This window comes from Lagopus muta, chromosome 1 (assembly GCF_023343835.1).
Source record: "Lagopus muta isolate bLagMut1 chromosome 1, bLagMut1 primary, whole genome shotgun sequence".
Taxonomy (NCBI): Eukaryota; Metazoa; Chordata; class Aves; order Galliformes; family Phasianidae; genus Lagopus; species Lagopus muta.
The window spans coordinates 62431887-62444060 of NC_064433.1; the positions used below are offsets into that span (position 1 = coordinate 62431887).

General features: G+C 35.3%; 1 protein-coding gene across 2 annotated transcripts in view; it reads right to left on the reverse strand.

The window, feature by feature from the left end:
* SLC15A5 (solute carrier family 15 member 5) overlaps positions 1 to 11639 on the reverse strand; it is a 30664-nt gene extending 19025 nt beyond the window's left edge. The window contains exons 1-5 of one of the 2 annotated variants that reach the window (XM_048933999.1): positions 11490 to 11639; positions 9320 to 9753; positions 7712 to 7937; positions 3945 to 4114; positions 648 to 868 (exon numbers count right to left, since the gene is read on the reverse strand). In XM_048933999.1, coding sequence (XP_048789956.1) covers positions 648 to 868; positions 3945 to 4114; positions 7712 to 7937; positions 9320 to 9686 — 984 coding nt within the window. In that variant the 5' untranslated portion in view covers positions 9687 to 9753; positions 11490 to 11639. Of the gene's footprint in view, positions 1 to 647; positions 869 to 3944; positions 4115 to 7711; positions 7938 to 9319; positions 9838 to 11489 lie in introns of both variants that reach the window. The other variant, XM_048933998.1, reaches the window with a different exon arrangement.
* Positions 11640 to 12174: the final 535 nt, after the last annotated feature.

Here is a 12174-nt window from a genome sequence, read left to right on the forward strand (position 1 = left end):
ATGTTACACATTTGTAAGAATTTCCTTAAGCACCCTATGCATGCATTTTAAAACCAATAACTAAAAATGAATTCCTAAATTTGTTACGCCAGTTGCCAAAGGGTAAGCTGCTTCAAGCTCCTGCTTAGCCAGGATCATCCAGTCAGAAATTAATCTGAAGGAATCATGTCAGTTGAAGCAACTCCATGAAATATTTACATATCGTTCATACATTTGGGCTTCGAAAGAACTGTTTCCATAAATGGAAAACTACACATTTCCACTGTAGATGCAGCAGACATATAAATCTACCAGAACAGTAGAAATATACAACTGAAACAGCAAAGAAAGATTTTATGCCTTTCCTAAAAATTGAGTGAATATTTAAGAAATTGGAAAATTGTGTGTTTCACAGGAGTGCTGAGCCTGAATCTCCAAAACATGAGGAGCACAGGAGTCTCAGCACTAGATATTTCAGTCAAAGGGATAGATAGAAATGAGCAGAAGAAAGACAGGAACTATATCGCAGCAAGGCTGATTTTAGTTATTTGATGAGATGAAGACTATTCTGCAAGGTGGTTCTGTTGGTAAAGCAACAGTTAAGAACCATGTGAAATGGTAGTAAACAGTCTTTTTTTGAGATTTGGTTTGAACAGTTGTTTACTCACCTGCATAATACATGTTCTGTAAAGAATTTGGAAAGCAAACAAGGGGAAGAGCCTGGCAAGTGACTTTGTACTTTCCACTTGAGTCTCACTGTACCGACCACCGTGATATTCCTTGGCATGATCTAACCAGCTGGATACATCTCCACTAACGTAGCGATACCGCACACAGCACGTTTTCAGTGCACTACCAATTACCCCAAAAGTTGTCAGAAGGGAACTGTCTGGAAACAATCAGACATAAGGCATTAGTACATTTTTATTTGCTGCCAAAAATAACAGAACAAAGCATTTTGTGAGCAAAAATATAACTTGATATATCGGGAGGTGTTGTATTACCTTCCCTTGTTTTGGCTTTCTCTTGAAAGAATTTAAACCCAAGATAGGAATGAAATGCCGCATCTCTGCCGAAGTCCAACAGGAGCCATGTAGAAGTGAAGTGAGAAGGAAAGGGAGCTCAAAGGAGGGCTGATGGGATAGAAAGTTTTAAGGAACATGTTTCAATGTTCGAGATATCTTAGGACTCCCAGCGTGCTGTGGAAAAAGCTTCCAGTCTAGTTGTTGGCATATTAAAATTTGTCCACAAGTAATTGCTAGCTTGGTTCTTTCTCAAAGAAAGAAATATAACAAGGACAGAATTGTTACCTGCATTCTTGAAGATACAGATTTATTTACCTTTGGTAAGTTGCCCATCCATGAGAATGAAAGCTATAGCATCTCTCTGCCTTTCTGATGTGTTGAAACACTATAGAAGCCATGTATATAGTGTCCAAATGTAACATGAATTCAGAAGACAGTAGAAAAAAAAAAAAAGTTTCCCTATCACCTCTGCTGTTGAAAGTATTTTCTAGAATGTTCATCTGACACCTATAGGATATTCTTCCAAAACTAAGAAATGGAAATTAAAAAAATAATGACTGTCTAGCATTAACCTGTGGACTGTTGGCACAGTTAAATAAAACCTGAAGTAGAGAACATGACTGAAGCTTCCAAACATAGACACTACATACAGATTTTGTTTTCTGTGACTTTGCTAAGCTAATATTCTTACCAATCACTGTAAGCATTGCTAAAATTCAGACCCAACATATTTCAAGACCAGACCTGAGGACTAAGAACTATTCAGACTTTCAGATTGAACTGACTAAGAAGATAATCAGAAAAATGTGAGAGTTAGAGCTCTTGTCATAGCTCCTTAGTGTCATTTCAATCAGTTACCTGCAAAAAGTTACTTGTACGAAATATGTATGTTTCTTACAACAGAATTCGAAGCAGATTAGTAGTGGTAAACTAGTAAATAGTTAAGTAAAAGTTGTAGTTCAGTCAGGAACTTGAGTCATACGTAGCCTATATCAAGAGGATATTGCCAGTTACATATTTAGAATAAGTGTCTCACCCATTCTTCAGAAGCAAAGCAGTAAATCCTACAATACTCCGCAGTAACAAATTTTTCAGATTACAGAAGTACACAACTGAGTAAACATCATATACTCTGTACTATTATTTCCAATGTTTTCTTAAGAGCATCTATCTGTATATATATTAAATTACATATTCCAGAAGGAAATTTCCCCTCTCTGTTATACTTAAGATCTTGGTTCTAACACTCTGCTACTATGACCTTTATGTAATCATGAATATCTATATTACTTAATCATAATGAAAAAAAATCTCTATACTGCACTCTAGATAGTGGATACACATTTTTCTCTCTCCATCTCTGATCACTGCCAATCCTAAAATTTTTAGCAATGGAAGAAATGCAAATTTAGTCCATGTTTGACAGGTAAACATAATTGAATGCATGATCCATATTTGAAGAGTTACATCAGAAAAAAAAAAAGAAACACACAAAAATCCTGTAAGGTCATCTATGGATTTGAATAACAGCTTTGATGTATTTAATGTTTCACTGTCTTACCAGAAGATACAAAGTATGTTATGTTTTATTTTGACTAAAGAGATAAAAACACATTTTTCTAGTGATTAGCATTCTGCATAGATGTGGAAAACACTGAAGTTGAATAACATTCATTCATAGGAAAAAAAAACCATACAAGAAATATTCTGCTAGTTTTGTAGATGACTAATATAGCAAAAGATTGGCTAGTATAACACAAGATTGTGTTATCCTTTTTAGTGGTGTCAAACTACTTAAACAAGTAACCAGATTTGGTTCATTTGAATCATTCCAGTGCAGGCTAGATGCTGAAGACTATTCTTAGCTTCTCAGGTTGTAAGACCTGTAGCAAGACCCAGAGAGCTTGACAATTACTGTTCTCTCTATAAGAAGAACAGCTGAAGTTGACACTAGCCTTTACATACCTCAGTCAGATATGATTCTTTTGAAGGGCATTGGGGAAGGGGTGCATTTCTTTCTAGTATTTCCATCACATAACATTCCAAGATACTTGGTTCACACATTCTTTCATTGCTAATAATTTTTTTATTGGACTGAACTAATAACAAAAACACAAATATCTTTATTTCAGTTTCTGTGTTCTACTGGAAAAAGTAGAGCAAGATTTGGGCACTTCTATAGACTTATTCTTACTTAGGCACTTAGGCTCCAGTTACATTTCTATGCTTGGTTAAAGGAGAGAGATAGTTGTCATCAAAACATTTTGAAAAGCTGAAGTACTAGTTAGTACTAATTGCTAACTGATGAGCCAACAGAAATATAAGAACTTCTGCTTTAAAATATCAAAAGTCTGCTTTGGAGCTATTTAGAGCTATTCAGTATTTTCAATTATTTTCAAATATATACAAATACCCAAAGTTGTATTGGAAAGCACACTGAAATAATAAGCATGAGATATTCTGGAATACTGAGATATTACAAAGTTTGCTGATTGATTTTGTAAACTCTCTGCTTAGTTGCTCAGTTGTAACTTCATACCAAACTCTGGAGCATGCTTATAAGTGAAAACAAGTACGTTTGGTACCAACACCTCAACACACCTTGGGCATAGATTGGACAAAACACACTGACATTAGTAATGTGCAACATGCATGTAGTATCTATTCCTGTACAAGAAACTGCTCCGAACCTATACATGGACAAGGCAGAAGATGTACATAAGTTCACTAGAGACTGCTTTCAATTTTTCAGCCTATCCAGAATCTATATATTTATCTTTACAGAGGATGTTTTCTCTTAGACTGACTCCATAGAGGTAAAACCCCTCCCCAGGTATCTACAATCAAACAGGTAATTGTTTTGAAAGAACTTATTTAGATGTCCAAAATGATGCTAAAACAATCTCTAAATATACTTCCTAAGAGATAGTTCCTTCTTACCTGTTTTGGGTTTGTAAATCATTTCTCCACGCACCATGTGAATTGTGATCATGGCCATAAGCACAGACACAAATGGGAGAAGAAAACCAAGATTTCTCGCCACAGATTGCTGGATATAAGAGATGCTGACAAAGACAACTGCTGAATTTAAGTTAATCAGCCAATAAAACCTAGTACACAGAGACAGAGAAACCAAGATTAGAAGAGCTGAATAATTTACAGCTTTTATATAATGGCATAGTTAAGTATTACTGTTATGGACAGCATTAGTAACACACACACACCCCCACTTACACAGCAGAAACACCTAAATTCGCTTGGATGTTTCAGCTCAGTGAGGTAAGTGGTAAAACTAAGACACTAAGGCAGAAGAGCTGAACAAATTATCAATCTAGAGCCATAAATAAACTTGTGGATAGGAATAATTAAATGTCAGCATTTACCATTTATACTTTTAATATCTGATAATGTAAGCTTAATGTATGTAAAATTATGAAATTGCATTTTTAACCTTAACAAAGAAATAACATTGCACATAACAGCCATTCAATTATTTCCTCTGGTGTGAAATAAAACTTCTTACCCCAACTTAGGTTTGAGAGAATATTGTACAAATAGTATCTACTGGAGCAGTCGACCAATATATCCCACTTACTAAGGAAATGCTTTGGACAGTAGGTTTATAAACATGAAAAAGCTGCTTTTCTGTGGATTAAACATTACTTTGAGACATTTAAAAAACAAATTCATTTTGAGTAGTCAGTGATCTAGCTTTCAGGGTACTTGCTTTGGGTACTTTGGTGATTCTTCTCAGCTCTAGTCCATTTGCTTGGATTATCAGACTAAATGTCAGGCAGGTGGCCACAGTGAGCAACAGCTTTGTTAGTAGACACTCTTAGAAGTCCGTGGAGGACCTTGATTAAATAAATTCTTTTAAGAATCTTATGCTTTAAAGACTTCTCTCCAAATCAGCAACATATTTTTTGGCAAATCCTTTAAGTAAAAGCTACTTCTAAAAGGGAAGAAGTACAAAAGGAATGGATCTGTAGAGCCAGATATCTTGCGTTAAGGACCCAGTATGTCTAGCCAAGGACTTTATTTTGTACGTTTTTAGTCTGACCCTGTGGACTCAAAGTTTACTATTGGCTTGAGAGTAGCAAACGTACCATAAATTTTGCGGTTACGTATTCTGAAAGAACACAGCTTCTGCATTCTGATTTCAACTCAAGAGCATATTTCTGATATAAGCAAAAACGTTATCATGAAATGTCTAGAAGAAAGATCTTACTAGAATATATTATGGGAATATATTCATTATGACAACTTAAGAAGTAATACCCAGGTGACTTTTAACTTAAAAGCATTGTTACTGTACTTGAAAAGCTTCCACTTGCTATAACAATTGAGATGAACTTGCTGAACAAAGACAGATCTAGAGGAAAAACACTAGAAAATATTCAAAAACTTAGCTTTGTCACTTTCTTTTAATAATTCTGAAAATGGAATGTTTTCTGTCTCTTATAATACTATTTAATTTTTTTTAATTGATTGAGCCAGATGACCTTAAGTTTCAATCCAAATTCAGACCCAGATATTCCACATATTTGAGAAAGGCTCAGTACCCAAACCACGTATTTACCTGCACAACTTATTAGGAGGAGATGAATTTTACTTAGAATCACTTCAGAGTTCTCTATAAAGAGAAAGTGAAAAAGATAAAAGGGGTAGACTAATTATTTAATTTAACGTTAAAGTGTCCTGGGCTGACAGCATAAATGAATTCACTGTATATGGAAAGAAAAGTGATTTAGAAGAGACATAGGAAAGAAGGGAAATATAGTTCCATCATTCCCTGTCTTCTTCTGTAGCAGATCAGTAAGATGAGACAACACTGCTAGCTGCCATCCTTTGTCTCAGTTGTGTACCTTTCACTCTTATTATCTGCCGCCATGGACAGAATTTAAGAGGGAACAGCCATAGAGCATTTTGGAAGTTAGAACCAGGTCCTAGATGTGCAAAGCAATCTTCTTCAGGAATTGAATTAAACAGCAGGTAGTCGCAGGTTTATACTTCATCATTTCATTTAAAACCTACCTTTAACATAGTAAGTATGAATTTCTTTTAAACAGAATGTAGCTAAGGACATAAGCTCTTACTCATCAGAAGTATACAATCACCTTTTTTATCTATTACTTCAAAGTTCAATCCTGTGACAAATATCTACCAAGAAAAAACACTCTACCAAGGAAAAATGATTATATTCTGAGAGGTTGTAATGAGATTAAGACCACTAAGAATATAACTTCGTTTTTAAAATATTGAGATAGCAATTAAATAGCCTCTTTTCAGATGCCATTGCAAAAAACACACATGTGCCTTTCTTAATATTTCCAAAGCCCCAAGAAATAACCCATTTGGATTTCACCCAAGGAACTTTTTATTCAGATTATGTCTTCTTTGTAATCAACACTGAGAAATGTCACTTTGATTAAACACAACTCTGAATGGCTAAGACCACAGTACAATAAATTCTCCAGCGCTATCTTTCAGAACAACTGATTGCACTCCAGTCTTAATCCCCTAGAGTCTTATTTAATCAAAATGATGTTGCTAATTAAGGATTAAAAATCAGAATAGAGTAAAAAGATTTTTTTTTTTTCTTCTCTCCTATGGGCAGGTCAGGGAGGCAGAATCTGCTCTACAGAACTAAAAAGTCTCATCCACCTTTGGTAAAGCTGCTTTATTCACCACTGAAGTTTGGATTTAATTCAGAATTCTCTGATACTAACATAATTGGTGGAAAAAAAGAATAGCCAGGAGAGCTACTCCCAAAGGAATAAAGATCTGATTCACAAAGATCTTCATCGACTCCTCAGCGTTTTGTTGTCAGTATGACAATGTGCTAAGTTTTGATTTTATTAAGTGTGTGTATATAGGGAAAGGACAGGAAAGGGGACAGTTTTAGACTTTATTTCACTCTGACTCATCAGAAGTCCTACAGTTTAATCAGAAGGTCAAGGTGAATGTTTAGTGCTACAAAGTGATAAATGGAGGCAAACAGATGACCAAAAATAATCCCCCTGACACAGAAACAGTTATTTTGAAAAAGAAAAAAACAAAAATCAACAACTGATTTTTAGAAACTATTTTACCTCTTCAATTTTTCCTCCAAATTTTCCTGACAAATGAGATATTGTAAATGAAATATAAATGTAAAGTGCGTCATCTGATACCAAGCGTTCTGAGTGCAAGATCCGACATGATATATCATTTTCTTATCACTGATATCAGCAGTTAGAGTCTACTAGCATTCCTCAGTTCCAACAAACCAGCAAATTCTATTGCTACCTGTAATTTCTAAAAATTTACTCCAGTGCAAATTCTAATGTATCACTGAATTTTGTCACAGTCAGGGATTAATAGCAAAATTAAATCAAATTATAGATACGTTAGCTGTAGAACAATGTATTTCATTTGTTTTCCTAACAGCAGCAGGACACTAAGAGTGAGTACTTGAGCAAGTTATGCAGTCCTGGTTCTTGACTGAAGATTACTACTGAAGACCAAAATAGATGATCACCAGTTGGTCCTGGAAAGCAAGAACTATACCAAAGGTTTTGACATAAATTCTTGGAAACTGTTTCAAAGCTTAAATATTCTCCGCTTAAAACCCAGTAAATAACAACAATAATTGCAAGTCTACAGGGAATTTCAAAGCAATGCAATATCATTCTCTACAGATACTTAGCTGTTGTTAAGTTACTAACCAGTTGAAAAAAGAAAGAAGTTCCTTTGGTCCACAGTTCTCAAGGTTGTATGCACTTAGTGGACAAACTATAGCTCTTATGCCTCCTATTCCCAGGCTAGCTGTGAGTAGTGCAAAGTAGAACACTATTTTCTGCTCCTTTTTGGTTAGCGTATGAAGAAGAATATGTCGTTTGTCAATGTAGATATCTTCAAAAGGGAAAGCCACAATGGGTAGCAGGGCTGTGCCTGGAATCAGAAGGAAATCATTATTTGAAATAAATTAAAGTCAGACTGATAAATGTGAATCTGTAAGCAATTATGTTGAAAAGATGGAAATCAGAAGACACCAGATGAGAGTGAAGAGGAAGGGCCTTACTTCTGCAGAAAGCTAGGAAGACAACACCACTGTGAGCCTCTATGAAAGCAGTTTTCTCTAATATGCTTGCAAGGATTTAGGTCCTTCAATATATTGAAGAGCTTACCCTGGAAACGAAAATCCTCCCATTGTGCTTTTCCCATTTCTTGTGTGTAGAGAGCAGTAGCTCTCCACTAGCCAGCAAAGAAACTAAAACAGCCAAAAAGCCTCCCCATTGTGGAATAATTAAGATTTAAAAAATATATATTTAAACTGAGTCTTTAATGAGTCTATGAAAGTCTAAAGAAAGTCTCAAAAGTTTTACTTTTTTGTTGTTTCTTTTTAAGTTGTTCTGGTTTTCTGTTACAGCTTCATGGGAAAAATATGTTTTTAGGAACTGAACTCACAGAAGCACTGCCATGAATTGCATTTACCAGCTCTAGTCTGCAAAGCAAGTCTCAGATTTGGTCAGCTATAGATTATCTGTGCTTTAATTGGAGACAAACTCAAAATATCGCAAATTTAAACATCAGCTTGACATTAGTCAAGGTTTAAGACTACAGCTGTGCATCAAACACTTACATTTAGAAGCATTCAATTAACCCGACAAAATGATCACCAGCTCTGAAATGCACTGAATCTCTCTATTTAGCTTAAACAGTTTTGGAGATCTTTTTTGCATAGAAGATCTCCGGAAGAGCAGTTGGGGAAGATTTGAATTTCTGTTAAAAAGCAAGCTCTCAATATAAGTATTAGGATATATCCTCCATATTCACTGCGGTGTTTGTTTATACTGATGTGTGCTTAAATGCATCTTTCCCAGTTATCCAACTACAACAGTCATGTCTTCACATACAACAGAAATGTTGCTACCAACAGCTGGGAAGTGCTTTCCATTCTTTTTCTCAAACTCTGTCTAAAACATCCCATTTGCCCTAAACACTAGCAACAACAGATGCTTGTTAAAGGGACCAGTTCTAAGAAAGAGCTGAGCAACTGCAATCTTAAGAGCTAAGCCACATTAGAGAAGTAAAGATCACACACCTGCTAATCCATAAGACATGAAAATGCTTCTTAGCCTTGCTCTATGTATTACCTCACAAAAACACATAGGCAGAAAACTGCAAAGTGTTTTGTAGAGGAAAAAATGAAGTAATTCATTATGAGCAAAACAGGCCACGAGCTTGGAGAAAATTATTGATTTTCAGTGTTCAACAATACATTTCTGTAACAGAAGTATTGCAGCATTAAAGCACACCTGGGTGTCACCTACCTAAGAAGTGTAGAAACATGCAGATGCACACCAGCTTGATCCTCCCCACCAGGCACTCGGCGAGCCAGCCAGCCAGCACTGGCGTCAGCATGGAGGTGCCCACAAAGCACATATTTACAATGGCAGCCTGGTAGTTGCGATAGCCAAGTCTGACGGTGCAGAAGAGGATCATATTGCAGACGATGCCAAAGAATGTGAACCTCTCACACAGCTCCACCAGCAGCACACAAATAGCCTCCTGGACTTTCTTCTCAGGCAGAGTCAGGTTTCCAGCATGGTTTCTTCTACCAGGTAGCAGGTTTTTCTCCTTTTCAGTGTCAGCTGTAAGCTGCTTCTCTTGAACATCACCACTGCCTGCACCAGGCATGCTTGACTTCTTTGACTAGGACTCAGGAAGGCAGCTTAAGTTACAGGTATACTTCTGTTCTCCTCCACTGTAATTAGCAAACTGGTAAGACTCTCACTTTGAATTCCACACTTTACCACTACAATTTCGTAGGGCACCAGTCACTTTTGTGCTATTACATATAGGATCAAAGAGTTTCCAACAAATAAATTAATCAGAGACATACCAGCGTTTCAACTTCTGAATTTAGCAACATTCAGGAACACAGCCTATTTAATTAATCCATTCATATATGAAAAACATTTTTTTCCCCAATGTATGTTATCTGTTAAATTACTTGCGTCCAATTCAGTACATACAACTCTATTTGTATGTTAAAGGTAAAGGTTTAAATACACAGGAAAGCCAACATTATCAGCAGATTTTAAATAATAAATCAAGAAATATAGTAAACTGGAGCTTTAAATAGGCAACAGATGAAAAATTGCAAGCAGAGTTTTTTTTTTTTTCCAAAAGTTAGCAGTATCTAATTTATTAGATTTGTTATATTTAGTTGAAATTGAGATAAGTTAATTAGAAAAATAAATAATGCAACTACATTTATGTTAGGGAATCAAATTTTAAAAGGAAATGAGTAAGTTCAATGTATTAGCAAAGAATAAAAGCCATCTGAAAGCAACATAAACCAAAACTGCTTTTCTAACTAAATATTGTGTGGCAATACATCACTTCGGACAAGAGCACATACAATTTCTGTCCAGTAAAAGCAATCACTAGCTTAAATAATATTTCTGATGAGACAAAGTTGCTCCTTGTGCCTCTCATCCACAGAAAAGTTTGCAGTTTTCCCAAATCAGTTTATTTGTTTCTTGGAGCTCATTAAGGTGACTATCACCTTTTTGAAACACTCCCAAAGAAGAATGAGAAGTACTTTAGACAAACATAAATGCATATGCATGTTGCAAAGCAGTGGTAAATCAGGTGTATTTCTTTAAGAAGATCTCTCAATGCCTCAGCATTTTTGTGTCATATTTTTCTAAATGTCTATATAACTATTTTCATTTTACCTTCTCAGACCTATTAAGGCTTCTACATCCCCAAACTGATGCACAATAGTATATAACCAGTGTTGATAAAGATAGATTCCTAGACTACCTCCAAATTAAATCTTTGAATGCTACTGCCAAATTCTAGTTTACTTCCTTGTCTTGTTTAAAAAGTATCTGACTTAAACACAAAGCCTAGAAAATCTGAAACTTGAGTCTACATAACAAAACACTGTACCTTAAAATAATTCTAAAATACATATTTTTAAAACTGAGTAAAAGTCTAAAGCCAGAATTCAAACACTACAGAAATTTTTGTCAGAGATGTCCAAATGAGAATGAAAATAGCCATGTCATGTAACATAACCAAGAACCGCTTCTGTCTTTTCACCTACAGTAGCTACAGAGATTTTCATTTGGACAAACCCAGCAGAGAAATCCAACCTAGAAATCACCTGCAACTCAACCAACCTCACTAAAGCCTAATGAAGCCAACTCCAAATCCAAACACAAGTAAAAACTGCTTATAGACCAAAAGGCATATATGTCTTTCACTGCACAGAGATACTCTCATTTAACTGTTCAGCAAGAAAATGTTATTCCCTTACTTTATTTTTTTTTTTTAGGAAATATAGCCTTTAAGGAAAAACAAGAATCAGATAGAAAACACCAGGATAAACACATTCTTACTACCATAGGCACTTCAGTATAAAGTACCCCAGTTTTCTACAAGCTATTTTCTACAAGCTATTTTTCTCTTAAAAAGTGTAAAGTTTACCTGTTCTCATAGGTACTAATAATTCAAAGTGAACCATATCATGGAAACTACTAGAGATAGCAAGGTTGCTAACAAAAATATTGGTATCTTAATCTTCATGTGGTTTCATTTACTCTAACTTTGGATAACAAACAAGGGAAAGGAAATAACTGGCTGAGCTTTATATATGCCATTGAAAGGAGGCAGTGGTGATTGTTTTCATTTTTTTTTATTCTGAATTGCCTTTGCATGTGACTGTTAAAGGCATGGTGATCCTGATAGTCACAGGTAGCAATTAGTAAACGAGTTAATGATGCCTTCAGTGAAAGCACTGTGGTCTTTCTTCATCTAGTTATTTAACCACATCTGCAGCAGATATAGGTGGTCTGTTAGGGTATTCCATGATGTGGTTTTAACTGAGTTCTCCTTGGATCACCTGGTATTCTCTTAGCCTACTCTTAATGAAAGAGGTAGTAAAACTACATAGAACAAGAATTAAAAACATGAATTTAGTTTCAATATGAACTGCCTTTGTTTTTTTCCTTTTATTTTTTGTCTTTTTTCCCCATATGTTTTCATCACTTTGAGCAATATCTTATTTCATGGGGAAGATTACGAAGCAATTTCTGTTTAAAATCTTACCTTAGACAACTATTTCAGAGATTTCTGTGCAGGCAGCCGTCAATCAGAACTGAGATGAACTGGA